This window comes from Podarcis gaigeae, assembly GCF_964106915.1.
Source record: "Podarcis gaigeae genome assembly, chromosome: 3".
NCBI lineage: Eukaryota > Metazoa > Chordata > Lepidosauria > Squamata > Lacertidae > Podarcis > Podarcis gaigeae.
The window spans coordinates 42957384-42974306 of record NC_139680.1 but is presented as its reverse complement, the minus strand read 5'-3'; the positions used below and the strand labels follow the sequence as shown (position 1 = coordinate 42974306).

At 41.9% G+C, this 16923-nt stretch overlaps 1 protein-coding gene and 1 long non-coding RNA gene across 2 annotated transcripts in view; one reads left to right on the top strand and one right to left on the bottom strand.

Annotated features, from left to right (window-relative positions):
- The window catches only part of LOC310840838, a 387462-nt gene that overhangs the window by 53264 nt on the left and 317275 nt on the right, over positions 1 to 16923 (bottom strand). The window lies entirely within an intron of this gene.
- GABRR1 (gamma-aminobutyric acid type A receptor subunit rho1) overlaps positions 11549 to 16923 on the top strand; it is a 32017-nt gene continuing 26642 nt past the window's right edge. The window contains exon 1 of the mRNA XM_083730523.1: positions 11549 to 11685. Coding sequence (XP_083586649.1) covers positions 11564 to 11685 — 122 coding nt within the window. The 5' untranslated portion in view covers positions 11549 to 11563. The remainder of the gene's footprint in view (positions 11686 to 16923) is intronic.

Sequence of the window (16923 nt, the reverse complement as noted above, 5' to 3'; positions counted from 1 at the left end):
TACTATCGTGGTTTTCCAGGTGAAGGGGGCTGCAAAAGCATTTTTCTGGAATCAAATAACATGTAAATAAGTGCTAAACATGCATTATATTCCATTAGTTCTCTGGAAGTGGCTTTTATGTGACCTTTATGTGGAAGGTCAAATATAATGCGAAAATTAACAATCAGTGAAATGTCAGGGATATGTGACCATTTGGAGGCTGCTCAGAAAGCAAATTCTCCAGTGTGCAGCCATGCCACTACAAACTTTGGACCTCACTCAGGCTGTGCACACACTTCTGTTTACTCTGTGTCCAGTGCACTCCCATTGTTGGTTTGGGAAGCAGTGTACACACATTATCTGCAACAATCCATCTCTCTCCTATCATTTCTTATGAAATACTGTGTTTTGATACTGTTTCCCCCGCAAACCAGCTTTGATCCAAAAAGAACCACCTTGCTGTGTAATGTGTACACAACCATAGTTGCTTGTCACTGAAACTCAGCTTTCTTTTGGATTCATTGGTCTCCAGTGTAGCTGTGGCTCTTACTTCTCCAGCTAGAGACAGACAGTGGTTTTTTTCATGAACTCCAGGTGCCATTTGGAATATAGGATACTGGCTCAATACTGTCTTCAGTTATGGCAGAGGTTCACTTTATGCATTTTAATTAATTAATTTAAAAACAGTCCATTTTCCACCATGTATATCTCAAAGTGGCTTACAACAGTAAAACATACAACACACAACATTCAGAGTTCAAGAATTTAAAATTGCAACAAAGAAAAGAGAATGAGAGAGGGGGAAAACACGCCTGAGAAGCATATGCCAAGATTGGACTTGCCACTCACTTCTTCATTTACCTGGGACATGTGTAGGGAGAAAAAGGCTGGATAACCTAATCAAGGGGAGAGTTTTCAAATGCACATCAAGTAGCCACACCCACCTCTGTGGATGGCAGGATCTAGAACCAATCTAGATTAACAGAAACATGTTGAGGATGAGCAGGAATTATGTAGCCTACAATCTCTGTACACTTGCTTATGGTTTCAAGCCTTCTCTCAGAAACTGGCTAACCCCTGTTATATTATTTAAAGTAATCAAATATTCTAAGTTCAGCAGCAGAAGAGTCAGACAGGGAATGCTGAAAATAGTGAAGCGAAGCTGAAAGGTAATTTTGGCTGTGAGTGAATATTTATACAGTGTCTAAGGTGAGGTGATGCAGAAACTCCCACATCCCCTGGCAGCTTCCTAGTAGGGCTGGGAATGTTCCCTCTCTGAAACCCTAGAGGACCCTGGAATGCAGAATGATGCAACTAGACTAGTGACGGGTACAGACTACCATCAACACATGACACTGGTGTTTAAAGACCAGCACTGGTTTCCCATCTGCTCCCAGGCCAAGTTCAAGGTTCATATACTACTGTACATAGCCTTGACTAACTTAGGCCCAGGACACTGTAAGTACCACCCTACCCAGTAAACTGCAAGTCGGTCACTGAGATCATTAGGGGGAGGCCTATTGGTGGCTCCCTATGGGCCAGAAGGACAATGCAAGCCAACAAGGAGTCATGCTTTGGGTGTTGTGGGCCAAACTCTATGGAACTCCCTTCCACAAGAAGTTAGGCAGGCACTGTCCCTGCTGAGTGTCAGGTGCCTGGTCAAAGTGTATCCTATATCAAGAGGGTTAAGTACAGTAGCTTGTTTTACCTGAGTTTTTTTAAAATCAGTTTTTAGTAAAGATTTTGTTGTGTTACAAAACAAACAAATAAACAAGGAAAAGTACATATAGTGTCTCCACTTTCAATTCATAGAGTCTTACAGTTTGTTTACAATGTTTACAATGTCATAGACATTGTTCGACTGGGGGAAAAGTGAGGGAGGGGGAGAGAGAGAGAGAGAGAGATGGAGAGGATATAATGATATTTTGTTCTATTGCAAACATAATTTTTAATTGATTTTTAAACCATAACAAACAAAAATAAAAATATTTACATCTTGTTATCACAAATTTCTTTCTTTAAGACTTCCTTCAGCTTCCCCACAAATCATCCGTGCCCTTATTTGAAAAGTTTACGCAAATCCTAGTTTATATTGACATTATTTTCTCTTTTCTTCCTTTTCTCTTTAGACAATATTCCTACTTTTTCACAGAGCCTTTTTAAACCCAACTAGCGTTATCTGACCTTCACTTATGTTATCCAGATATTCCACAAATTTCCCCCAGTCATCAATGAACCTGTGGTCTTTTATATATCTAATTTTCCCGTCAATCTGTCCATCTCCGCGTAGTATAACAATTTTGTTCTCCATTCCTCAACCGTTGGTATGTTCTGTTGTTTCCAATTTTGAGCTAGTAGGACTCTTGCGGCCGTTGTTGCATATTGAAAAAAATTACCGTCATTATTCTTTATATCCCTTCCTGCTAGTCCTAACAGGAAAGCCTCCAGTTTTTTTCCAAAGGTGTATCTTAATATACTCTTCATTTCATTATATACAATTTCCCAAAAACCCTTAACCTTTCTGCATTCCCACCACATGTGGAAGAAGGATCCCTCTTTTTCCCTGCATTTCCAGCATTTGTTACAAGTTTTATACATTTTTGCTAATTTTGCAGGAGTTATATACCATCGGTAAAACATCTTCATGAGGTTCTCCTTTAACGTTATGCAGGCTGTAAATTTAAGGGTTTTTTTCCAAAGTTTCTCCCACTCTTCATAATATATGTTGTGACCGATGTCCCTAGCCCAGTGAATCATCATCGACTTCACTTCCTCGTCTATCAAATTCCACTCTAATAGTTGATTGTACATTTTAGATAGGATTTTATAGTCATTGTTTATTATTTCGGTCTGGAATTTAGAATCTTTATCCGCATATCCTCTCTCTTTAATATCTTGCTTAAACATTTCATTTATTTGGAAGTAGTGTAGCCAATCAAATACTTTTTCTTTAACCTGGTCATACGGTTTCATTTTCCATGTCCCCCCTACTTTAATTAACAGTTGTTCATAGGTTATCCAATCACCTCTCATATTTACCTTTTTCACACTCATAGCTTCTAATGGGGATAGCCAGTGTGGTACTTTAGGTTCTAATAGAAATCTATTCCTCTCCCATACTTCGATCAGAGGGCCTCTAAAGATGTGGGTTTCAAAACCCTTATGGATTTTCCTCTTTTCATGCCATAAATACGCATGCCATCCTACTCTATTGTCAAATCCCTCCAGATCTAGCAGTTCCTTGTTTTCCAATTTTATCCACGTTTTCAACCAGCAAAGGCACGATGCCTCGTAATATAATTTCAAGTCTGGCAGGGCAAATCCCCCCCTTTCTTTAGCTTCTGTTAAGAGTTTAAACTTAATTCTTGGTTTTTTGCCCTGCCAGACATATTTTGAGATCTCTCTTTGCCACTCTTTAAATATCTTGGTGCCCTTAATTATCGGTATATTCTGAAACAAAAATAACATTCTCGGGAGCACATTCATCTTGATTAAGGCTATCCTACCCCAGAATGACAATCTCAACTTCCCCCACCTCTCAAGGTCCTTCCTTATCTCTTTCCATACCAGCTCATAGTTGTTCTTAAATAGATCTATATTTTTCGGGGTTATCCATATTCCTAAGTATTTCACCTTTTTGGCCACCTCTATTTCTGTTTGTTGTTGCATTTCCTCGATTGCCTTCGAGTCCATATTCTTCACCATTATTTTAGTCTTTCTTTTATTTAATTTGAAGCCAGCCACCTTACCGAATCGTTCAAATTCTTCCAGTATCTCTTTTGTTGAGCTCATCGGATCTTCTGTTGCTATTACTAAGTCGTCTGCGAACGCCTTGACTTTATATTCGTTTTGACCAATTGTAATCCCTTTTATCTTCTTGTTTTGTCTTATTGAATTCAAAAGTATTTCCAATACTATTATAAACAACAACAGGGAAAGTGGGCAACCCTGTCTCGTTCCTTTCGCTATCATTATTTCTTCTGACACCACGTTATTTATTTTGTTCTATTGCATAGTGTTTAATTACCCTGTCCACTCTTTAACTTTGCAGTAAAGGGCATATCCACACTTAACTTTCCTCTGCTCTTTCCAAGCATATCCTGCGATTTAAAGTTCTGTGTCCTTCTCTTTTTGCTCTGGAGCTTTCCCTGTGAAAATTTGCACTTTAATGACAATCTGCAGAAAACTTGAATTAGTGTTCACTCCAATTCAGCTTTAGATTGGACACAGAACATTTAAGCGTGGACCTCTGCATGGAAAGAGCAGACAAAAGGCAAGTGTGGATAAGCCCAAATTTATTAAAAGTACCATATTGTATCAGTGGCCTGTTGTCATATCCCTTAATCTTAAATTTACCATTCTCCCACGTGAATGATCAGAGGAAGCACTTTCTGAGGCTGAAGCTGAGAACTTAGACTCATGAAGGAAAATTTATTCAGAGAAGACTCAAAAGCGGGGTGGGGGACTTCCAAACGCTCAGATTTGACGGCACTCTTGATGCCAGCCTTGGGTGTCACATATAATACCTTGAACACATCTCCCAACACAGCAAGGACTCGTATTAGCCAGTACAGTTACCGTACATTCACTTGCCAGGCTCATTCAGAGAGTAATTCCTGGACTCTATTGCCCAAGTGGAGAGTTCCCAGCACAGTCTGATAGAAGACAGAGAAACTGAAGAACTGGCAGATGGCATGAAAAGGAAAGCTGCTGGTGAGAAAGAGCAGCCTGGAGCTGAGAGATTTAGAAAGGGAGTGAGAATGAGAGAGCTGGTAAGAGACAGAAGGAATGTAGCATGATAGAGACAGCATCTTAAGGGGGAGATGGTGCATTCTGGAAGGGGTGGTCCTTATTGGAGGGAGAGGGGAGAGAATGAATGAAACAGGGCTGAAGAGAAAAGGGAGTTTGGGTACTGAGGTGCAGAACAGGGTCTGTGGGAGTTGAGAGACAAAAGTGAAATTGAGAGGGAAAGAAGGAAGGGAGGGGAGTGTGAGGGAGGAACATAAGGGAGAAAACAGAGGGCCTGCTGTTGTTTGTGAGGGTGCAAATAAACCCAACTAAATATTTGTGAGGGTGCAGAAGGTTACAGTGACAAAAGCAAGATAGGCAACAGCTGCAGTGCAAGGGCAATGTTGTCAGTGTTTTGTGTGGAGATGTAAATGAAGTATCTTGGTTTGAATTCTGTTGTTCTTTTAAACAGAGCAGATCTGAGCAACATCTGGCCGCATTAGCTCATGTTGGCATGTGGCCAATTTTCAGGAGCAGCATTTGAGATTTCTGCTTCTTGACTGCATTCTGCCTTGCTTATTCCCCTTTCTTTATACAGTATACAATCCATTTAGGGATTTACACAGGCTTAGATGCACATGAACTATATTCTGCCTGCGTTTTTATTTTTGCTCTGGTTTCAGGAGACCTGGGGTCATGAGTGTTGTGGCATTTTATTTTCTCCAATAATAACTGCTAGGAGAATTATAAGAGAAGATAAACTGCTCCAACCACTCATATATTGAGAGATACCCCTGGTTTCACTCTGTTTTAATATAGCCTCTGACTATCCCCATTTACCATTGGAAAGCCCCTCAGACAGCCAACAATGGTTTTGAATCTGCTTGCAGCTGTGCAGATATCATTATGGCATACCTCACCCAATAACGGGGGGGGGGGGGGGCTTTAAATGAAGGTCAGGATACAGATGTCAGCAGTAAAAAAACAAACAAACAAACCAAAACCATGACCACACAAATCTGGTAAAACTGTATCAGACAGGCTGGGGGTGTGGAAGGTATTTCCATGTGGGACAACAAATGAATCAGTTCTGTTATAGCATCCCCATTTCAAGCGCTTTGATTGTTCCTGACCTTGTAAGCTTTTGTCCCTATAATATTATTCTGTCCAGGGCTGGGAGCTAAGGTTGAGTACAGAACGAGACAATACCACAGCATTTTCAAAATGATAGCTTGCTTCATATTCTTATCCTAGGTTAAGACTCTCAACCATTTTCTTTCTACAAAAATGCCATCTGCTGGTTGTTTTACTGAATTTATTTATTTTTAGGGCTATAAAATATGTATCGTTTTTCACCTGAGCATCCCATGGCATTTCACTCAAGATGTGGAGCCAATAATGCCGTTTTTCTCCCTCAGCAACTTAGATTAATTAGAACCAGGTAGCTGAAGTGATGCGAAATATAACAGGAAAGAGTTTTATGACTGTACTACTGTATCAAACAAACAAACAAACAAACAAACAAACAAACTGTACTACTGTACAGTATTATTACAGGGATATATGCAAGTCCTAGCACAGTGGTGGGGAATCTGTGTAATTTATGTAAAATGTGGACTATTTCAACAGTGACATGTTAAAATATATTGTCCATTTCAGGGAAAGGAGATAGAGCCTTATGAGGGGTTTTTTCCCTAGGAGCTAACCAGCTTGGGGACTTAGTACTGTGGGGCTGAAATAGATGTTCAGGTAATAGAAGCATTTTCATTGTGAAAATTATAATAATCTGGTTGCGATTCTTATGGTATAAGAAGTACTTGACATTGGATTTCCTTCCTCTTCTGTTATGGCTTGTATGTATGGAAGTTCCTGCTTTTATGTATAAAATAAAGGCAGGAGGGGAGAGGAATATTCCTTTGCAAGCACACATTAGCCATAATAATAATAATAATAATAATAATAATAATTTATTATTTATACCCCGCCCATCTGGCTGAGTTTCCCCAGCCACTCAGGGCGGCTCCCAATCAGTGTTAAAAACAGTACAGCATTACATATTAAAAACTTCCCTGAACAGGGCTGCCTTAAGATGTCTTCTGAATGTCAGGTAATTCTTTATCTCTTTGACATCTGATGGGAGGGCGTTCCACAGGGCGGGCGCCACTACCGAGAAGGCCCTCTGTCTGGTTCCCTGTAGCCTCACTTCTCGCAATGAGGGAACCGCCAGAAGGCCCTCGGCGCTGGATCTCAGTGTCCGGGCTGAACGATGGGGGTGGAGACGCTCCTTCAGGTATACAGGACCGAGGCCGTTTAGGGCTTTAAAGGTCAGCACCAACACTTTGAATCGTGCTCGGAAACGTACTGGGAGCCAATGCAGATCTCTCAGAACCGGTGTTATGTGGTCCCGGCGGCCACTCCCAGTCACCAGTCTAGCTGCCGCATTCTGGATTAATTGCAGTTTCCGGGTCACCTTCAAAGGTAGCCCCACGTAGAGCGCGTTGCAGTAGTCCAAGCGTGAGATAACTAGAGCATGCACCACTCTGGCGAGACAGTCCGCGGGGAGGTAGGGTCTTAGCCTGCGTACCAGGTGGAGCTGGTAGACAGCTGCCCTGGACACAGAGTTAACCTGCACCTCCATGGACAGCTGTGAGTCCAAAATGACTCCCAGGCTGCGCACCTGGTCCTTCAGGGGCACAGTTACCCCATTCAGGACCAGAGAATCCTCCACACCTGCCCGCCTCCTGTCCCCCAAAAACAGTACTTCTGTCTTGTCAGGATTCAACCTCAATCTGTTAGCCGCCATCCAACCTCCAACCGCCTCCAGGCACTCACACAGGACCTTCACCGCCTTCACTGGTTCTGATTTAAAGGAGAGGTAGAACTGAGTGTCATCTGCATACTGATGAACACCCAGTCCAAACCCACTGATGATCTCTCCCAGCGGCTTCATATAGATATTAAAAAGCATGGGGGAGAGGACAGAACCCTGAGGCACCCCACAAGTGAGAGCCCAGGGGTCTGAACACTCACCCCCCACCACCACTTTCTGGACATGGCCCAGGAGGAAGGAGCGGAACCACTGTATGACAGTGCCCCCAGCTCCCAGCCCCTCTAGACGGTCCAGAAGGATGTTATGGTCGATGGTGTCAAAGGCCGCTGAGAGATCCAGGAGAACTAGGAAACAGCTCTCACCTTTGTCCCTAGCCATGCATGCCTTTAAGAGATGTACTGTAATTCCCTCGTAGGAGGGCTTACTACCAGGCTTCTCTCTCACTTGCAGCTTGTTCAGAAGGCTGTAGCATATTGGGTTGGTGATCTGAACCTGTGATGATTTTCCATTCCTCCATTCCAACACAACAGCAGAAAGCCAGCCTTGGACATTTGACTGCTCTAAGTGAGATATTAAAAATAATACTATCACTCTCATTTCCTGGCATAAAATCCTGAAGCTGAGAATACTCCCTCCACACCCATATGACCTGGTCCTCTGGCTTCTCCACACTTTTCAGTAAATCCAGGCCCCAATCCAGGTTCAGCTACACATCTGCCAATGCCCACAGAGTACTTCTCTCTCTTCCTGCCTGCATGAGGTCTGTCTCAAGCCCTTAATTACTTCTTTTATAACTAAACTGCTCTTCAAATTGCTAACATGTGGGGGCAGAGCAACATAGTACATGTCTAAAGAAGCTAAGGGAATTAATAATCTATGCAAGAAAGAAAACAAGGGAGTGACTCATAGAATTGTCGAGTTGGAAGGGACCATGAGGGTCATTTAGTCCAATGCCCTACAATACAGGAATCTTTCTGGCCAACGTGGGGATCGAGCCCACAACCCTGAGTCTCATGCTCTGCTGAGTGAGCCAGCTTGTCATGAGAACATAAGAGCCCTGCTGGATCAGACCATAGGCCCATCTAGTTCAGCATCCCATTGGTCATCAAGATGCCTATGGGAAGCCTGCAAACAGGACCTGAGCACAACAGAGACTGGTATTCAGAGGTATACTGCCTCCAACAGTGGCGTGTTTGCACACAAGCCTGCAACTCTCACAGGCAAACCTGACACTCGGCATGAAACCTGGAAGCACTCCAGAGTTCATGTGAGAATTGCAGGCTACACACTTTATAACATGAGATAGAACAATGTCATCATAACTAGCAGTCTTTCCCTTCATGAATTTGTATAAATCCCTTTAAAAACCATTCAAGTCCCATTTTTTCTTTTTGGAGCAAATTCGATTGTTTAACTATATACTTTGTGAAAAAGTGTTTTCTTTTATCTGTATTGAATCTCCCATTCAGCTTCACCATATGTCCATAAGTTTTAGTATTATGTCAAGAGTGGGAGAAAATCTCTCTTTCTCTTTACCCACATCATGTATAATCTTATTCATTTCGATCATTTTTTTAAAATTCATTTATGAATCACTTTCCATGAGCCATTTGAAACATCACATGCACATATATACACACACAAGGCTCCAGTTAAGGTTGAATACTTGAGCATCCCCAGGGCTGTGGACCTGCTCCTTACAGGAAAGTGCAAGTCCACCCAGGGCAGGACATTTCCCCACTTCCTGGACTTGGGACCCATGACACCTCTGTCTTTTCAGGATTCAGCTTCAATTTATTGTCCCACATCAGTGCCTCTGGGTACCAGTCTATCACCTCAATTGCCTCTCCTGGTCCAGATGGAACAGAGATAGAGTTGGGTGTCATCTGCATATTGGTGCAACAATCATCAGATGCAGCAGCAGTACCTGGAAATTCAATTTCACCAATTGAGACTATGGTACCAAAGCCAAGGTGAAAGACTGGCAGTGATATCAGTAATCAGATTGTTGTGTTCATTCAGAAACCACCATGAAAATGGATGACTGATCCACTGAACTGTTGCACAAATACCTAGATTTTAATTTTTAAAAAAATTAATATCAGAAATAAATAGATGAAACATTGTCTGCCTCTTGGGTAACTGTCACCTGTTATCTGATGGTAGGGCTAAACACTCCATATCTTATTATATTGTGTCGAGGTGCAATGCAATTGTTCTTCTTAATGACATGTGGAGAACCAGTTCGGTTTGAGTGTTGGACTAGGATCTGGAAGACCAGGGTTCAAATCCCCACTCAACTATGAAGCTCATTAGGTAACCTTGGGCCAGTCACTGCCTCTCAGCTGAACTTACCTTCCAGGTTGTTGTGGGGATTAAATGAAGAAGGAATAACCATGTATGCCACCTTGGGTTCCTTGGAGAAAAGGGTAGGATATAAATGCAAGCAGCAACAACAAAAGGGGGGAAAAGGTGTGTAATGAAGTCAAATTACATTGCTGCATAGTTGTTTGTATTTGTAATACCATGCAAAATGTGATGTTTGGGGCTCAGTTTCTCTGATAACACAACGTGTCAGCCTTTGCAATACTAATATGATAATGTTGGTCCTGTCTTTCCAAAATCTGGCACCTTGAAGGCAAGCTGCTACAGACCTGGGCCCTTCAACTGTGACAGTCTGGAGTTGCTGCAAACATCCTTTCCACCATGGCAAATGCAACCAGTAAGGTTTGGGATGCTGATCTCCCCTCCACTGCGTATTCCATCTCCGGGGTTTGGAATTTTCTGTGACTTATTGGGAAAGGAACAACGGGTTCCGCTATCTTGGGGTTAGCATCAGAGGTCAGCATTGTTGGGCATGGGCCACAGTTCACACCCCAGAAGGAGGCCCACTCCCACTCCCAACCCCTGTATCCCACTGGCTCTGCTGATGCTCCTCCTTACTGTTATTGTCTGTTCACTTGTCCCCTTTAACAAAGTGAGCAGCAGTAGGAACAAGGAAATGCAGCAGCACCATCTTCTTGCCATGTCTGTTACCTCTGGACAGTGCATGGACCGGGCTCAAACGGAGAGGGGCAAGTGAATGGGCAGCACTGACAGCAGGGAGGGAATCCCCACCCAAATAGTGCTGAGTTTTCTAAATCCTTTGTTAGCATCCATACCCTTTTCATGAACTGCCAAATACTGGCAACAATACTACCCGAGCCTGTGAAAACTCTTTATCGCTTTCTTTTCCTATTAGATTTCCTACTTTGTTGAGATGAGAATAATAAGCTACGATTAGCTTATAAATATCCAGCTCTGGAGATGATTTGAAATTCACTCTGTGCAGACCTTTTATCACCTTATAATTGGATGCTTCCTATATCCAGGCACCCTGGCACACAGTCAGCAATAAAGCATAAGCCACAAGCCCTGCACGTTCCTTGAAGCACATCAATAATGGCATCTCCATACACAACAAGGACGGAGTGCTACCAGATCAAAATAGTATATTTCACGCCTACAGTAAAGCAGAGAAAATGAAGTGATGGTATATGATGCACCTCAGAATGGCTGCTAGTTAAAATCAGTGCTGGTACACAAAGACATCTCAACAGGTGCTCCTGTTACCCTCCCTTCTGTTTAAACTGCTGTGCTAGACAGCCTCTGAACAGCCGGACATCCATCCTGGCTTTCCAAGAGGGGAATGACAAATATCATTTTCTAAAATACCTGGAATGCTTCACTTTAAACCAATTTGTACAATAGCCTGTTTCAAGCGAAAAAGAATAATTGTTCTGTGCAGATCCATGAATTCTACACTGTTTGAAAATCCCTGCCATCTGACGTAGAGGGATTTATAGGTTTAGTGGAAATTGCTTTCCCCACTGTCCAGATTAAATACTGTGGGATGATTTTTCGTATGAGTAAACATCCTTTCAATAATGAACAGACTGATAATGTCTTAAAAAGAGAAAAAGGATCTTCATTTTCGTTTTCTTCTTCTTTTGTGGACTATTTCCGGACATAAGACCAGAGGATATCATGTTGACTGTTCATAAAATGCAGTTTAGCATTTTCTTGCTGTTTTGGGCATGGGTTTTGTCCACAGAATGCAGAGCTCACTGGCAAGGGAAAGAAATTCATGAAGTGTACAAGAAAGGCAGGTGAGTTGAATTGTCAATCTGCAGGGCGAGAGATGATGCAGTATTTCAGATGAACCAAACGGCCGTAATAGGTCAAACTAGCTGCCTCACATTTGTACAAGAGATCTTCTGTTCTTTGCTTCTAATGCTTTGTGTTGCTCCCTTTTCATTTAGTGTTGTGCATTTTTACAACTCAACATACCAGATGAACAAATGAAAATTCAATTTACTATGGCTTTCTAGCTTTAGGGAAGAGAAGCAGGAGGAGTTTAACTGGCATTTATTAAACAATATTTTAATCAATGTATTGATGTTACTGAAGGACTGTGACTAGATATAGATACAGATATTTTACAAGACGTTTACAGACAGATTCTAATGTTTTTCAGTTTCAAATTTTGAATACATACCCAACACATAAAGAGGTATGTTGTTTAAAACTGCCATGATAATCTTCTTTGAGTGTCATGCATTCAACTTTCTATGTATATGCCCATTATAATTATTAATATTTACTTATATTGTATTAGTGTTTTGAAGCGGAAATAAATCAAATCAGATGGCAAACTGTTGTGGAAAAATAGGAGAAGTAAAAAATTCCCTCTAGATTCCTGATCTGCTTATTTCTACAATGAAGATGTGTTATTTTTCTTGGGCTGATATAATAAGGAGAAAACATACAATTGTTGGAGATTGGAAGGGATACTGATGGTCCATATTTTTTATCTGTTCAGTATTTCTAATATTAACTGCCAGTTGCCCAGTGGCCCATTTTACTGTGGGCGAGCAGGGTAAGTGCTTGTGCAGATTAGATCAGAGACTGTGACATTGTAGTTTTCATTACAAAAACTGTTATCTAAGACATATGCTAAGTGAGATAGCCATAAGTCTCTTAATTTTAAAAACCAGTTTTGCATATTATTTCAGCATAAGCTGTGAAAATGATTATAATTAATAGAGTTGAGCGCGTTTTTGGTGGGGAGAATCTAACATTTTTAAAGCAGTTAAAACTATTACTACAGTATCAATATTTATGTTAATAATTTATATCCTAAGATAAGTTAATTTAAGGAAGTTTGTGAAAGGAAAGTCCCCTCTACACCCCATGGAAAGCCTCTCCAGAAGGCCAGGAGAGCACAACTTGAACAGTGTGGGGGTGGGCTTGGGGGTTTTGGGGTAGAGGGAATTGACCTATATGAAGAACTCTGCCTGATGTCAGGGTCAATAGCCCCCTCCTGTAGCAACCTCTTGAACATGTGATCACACAAGAAAAGCCTGCTGTTTCAGGCCAATGGCCCATCTAGTCCAGCATCCTGTTGTCACAATGGCCAACCAGACGCCTGTGGGAAACTGGCAAGCAAGGTCTGAGCAGGAGAGCAGTCTCACCTCCTGCGGCTTCTAGCAACTGGTATTCAGAAGCAGTAACACCTCTGGCTTTGGGGATAGGCCATAGCCATCATCTCGCAGTGGAAGGACCCCTGACACTCCGAAGAGGCTTTTCAGGGAATAACTTTTCTTCTATTAACTCCCATAAATTATATTAGGATCCAAGCCTATAAAATGCTTTCAGGGCTAGTATCAAAATAGGTAAAGGAGATACCATTCAGAGCTGAATGATTAAATTGATAAATTGCCACAGATACTAAGGAAAAGTGACCTTTGCTAGTTTTTACTTCCAAATAGATAAATACAGTGTAAGCGAGTGGAGCAAAACCTTCAGAAACGTGTGTGGCAAAGACACTTAGGGTGCAGTTCTAATGCTGCTTACCTGGAAGTAGCCTCATTGAATTCAACAGGACTTACCTCTGGGTAGGCAGGTTTAATATTGCACTGTCAGGCAGTGATCTATGATGTGAAAAGGGTGTGTGTTATAATTTAGTGATTATTTGCTTAATATTTGCTTTTCAAACACATACACCACCACCTGGCTTAGGACAGGCCTTCAAGGACATAAATCGCTGTCCTTATGTTCTCCTCTGTAATGTTGGAAGATATATTGATGCTTAAATTGCCTGATCCGGTTCATGCTTTCCAACAATCATACTTTTGTGTATGCTGCAGCTGACATCGATCTCAATCACACTAATTTCCATTTCAAATTGTTTTCCATGGCATGTGGGAGCACAGAAAAGAAATGGAAAGCTACAGAAGTCTGTGAAAGAAAGCAGTAATTGTTGGCCCAACAGCCAATTGGCAAGACATAAAGGACTCATCAGGTGCCCTGTGTTTATTCCAGGAGTTCTGAAAGATTCTATTAACTGGTTGCATATTGGAATGACATGCACCTGATATAGTCTGGGCAGAGAAACTAGACACAGGAGGGGACAGCTTGTACTTTCTCCCGTGCTCTGCACGAGACTGGGCAAACTGGACCTAAGAGCACATCAAAAATTACAGATAGGTTGTCTAGTAACAGTCCAGAGCAAGAAAACAAATAAGAAAAACAGAGAGATGAGAATCTTATATATTCCACAGAATAAAGTACTGGTTAAAACAATTCTAGCAGACTTGTTTCACACCCACACCTCATGTATGGGACTTGCTAAATATGCCTGGCCCATCAAAAAAAAATTAGGAAGCTTAGATTTGTAAATCATCAACCAAATATGTACATCGTAATATGATGCATGAAGACTAAGGGTAGATCAGGATTTGGCTTCCAACAGGGAGGCTGTTTTTACTGATAAAAAGCATTCCTTCATGAAATGGGAATGTTCTGTTGGAGTGGGCGGTGGGGGGGGGGGCAGGACCCAATGTGGTGCTGATACTGATACCTGATGTACTGAAATCAGGACATTGCTTTTGGAAAGTTCTCACAGACCCTGGAAAAGGGATTGTTCACAATGGATCAGGTAATGGGTGGAGACAGGGTACCTACTTTCCAATTCCTAATATAATAAAGCTACTTTTATTTTCTTAGGGCAGGGATGGGAAACCTGTGGCCCTCCAAGTGTTATTGCGCGTAAGCCTGTCCCGCCCTTCCTCTTTTCTAGTGCCAAACACTGCGCACATGCACAATTGTAGATACATTGAACGTGCACAAAATGGGAGCTGTCTGTACAATACTTCCTAATTTTGCTTTTGGTTTCCTTTCAATATTGAGTTTGAAACAAATTATACTGACAACAATGTATCATGACTGTGGCCTTGCCTTTTTCTTTCCTGATAGTGACATTTTAAAAAACATCACCACCCAACACAATTTTGCCCTGAAAGATTTTTATTTTGCAGCTGTTTTCAACTTTGTTTCTAGAAAAACCATGAGTTCCATAAGGATGCTTTTCTTCAGTTAATTCTAATTTGATGTACTTAAATTGTCCCATTCTAGCTAGTGTTCCCATGAGAAGACGCCAAAACTATTCAACTATTATTTACAGCTTTTGCCAACCTGGTACCCACCAAATGTTTCAGCCCATTCCAGCAAAAAAAAAACAAACAAACAAAAAATGGAAAATCCAGCATAGAGATAACAACTAAAACCAATATAAAGTCATCAGTGGGATAAGGTTGGCCTTTAAGTAGGGGTAGGGAAGCACCTCAGCAACAGGCTGTCTCTGACTTATGGCTACTTGTTTCAACATCTGAAACAAGTGTATGCCTACAAGTGTAAATGAGTAGGAAGCTCACCATGCAGTAAGGAAACATGCAAATGCAAGGTTCCTGAGTGCGCAGAGGTGCCTGCCATCATCATCTACATGGCCAGCACCAACGTGGACACTGATTTTGTGGGGGGATGAATCAGGAGGGTCAGAAGAGGCAGTAGCACAACCCACAGGTGCTAGACCAAGTCCAGTAAGCAGAGACCTTCAGAATCAGACATGCTTGGACTGGAGACCCCTGAGCTAGGACCAGCAGTCACTGCAGCTTCCAAGCTGGACCCCATCATGACGCCAGAATCATTGCCTTTAAGGGCCTCAAATGCCACTGAGAACGTTCACCACAAAAGGTAGTGTGCTCAATTAAAAAGAATGGAGAGACGGCAGTGTATCAGACTCCAGGACAGAGAGCTGAACCTGTAGGAGTCCTGGGAAGGGTAGTCAGGGCCAATAGAACAGCTCAGTTCCTACACAGCTCATGTTGGAGTTGTCTTATCTCAGGGTCCTGTCCAGGGTCCTGAAATATATATATCTCTGGTCACCATTACTTCCTGATTACTATTATTGACCTTTTGAATTACACTGCCTTTGCTTGTCAGTCTCTTGCTCTTGCTACTTGCTCAGGATTACTGCTAGATCTGCTTCTTTCAGACTCCACTGTGGGCTCAGTCTTGAAGTTGATCCTTCTGCCTGTGCTCCTATGGGAATCTAATCTGCCCTGTCCCATTTTTGTTGGAGTTTGTATGTTCCCAGCACTGAGAAATAAGGCAATACATATTTCTAGGGCCTTAAATATCTTATTTTCCTTGTGTGTGCACTGCCTTCTCAGAAGCAATTCCGCCTTCCCCCAAGTTCAATGGGACTTACTCCCAGGTATAGAATTTTTTTGGCCTTGGATAACGTTGGTACGAATGGTACAGATGTGGTGAAATAACTAAACAATGTTACTACAAAGGCTAATGACCCTTGGCTTAAGTAAAATTCCCCCCTCACTTAAATAGCAGTGTTGTCTCTCAAGTAGGTTCAATATCATTATCCATGCCTGGCTGATGGAAAAGTGACATCAGAAGACAGGTTGTGTTGGGGCACAAAGTGGTTCAGCACCCTCTGCCCAAACACCTCTTCTACTCTGTAAATTGTGTCCCACACACCACTGTCTGTCTCAGGAGGGGGGAACCTCTACCCTTCCAGTTCTTGTTGGACTCCAATACCCACCAACCCCAGCCATCACAGCCAATGAGAGATCAATTTTTCCGCTGATCCTTAGTTCCTCCAGATGACACTGAGCTTGCATAGCCTGATCTGCTTGCACAAAGCTTACATGGAAGTTATACCATGTACAGTCTTTATCAAGCATTTGTTCTTATTTGTGGGGAGGCTATATGCCAATGAGCATTCATTCTGATTTGCTTGCCACTATAGTTATATGGCTCCCTGTTGATCAGTCTTCTATCCCACACTTTGCATTTCCTTGTCACTTGCTTAACTGCAAAAAGTCCTTTAAATAAAGGTGGATTTGATGTGCCAGAACACCCGGATGCACTTTATTTGCTCAAATCTAACCTTGTGGTATACAGTTGAATTCCTCCTTTTTGCAATTTGAATTGCAAAAAGTACTGATGGTCCGGAGGCAACCCAGTTATTTTTCTAATAGAGCTTCCTG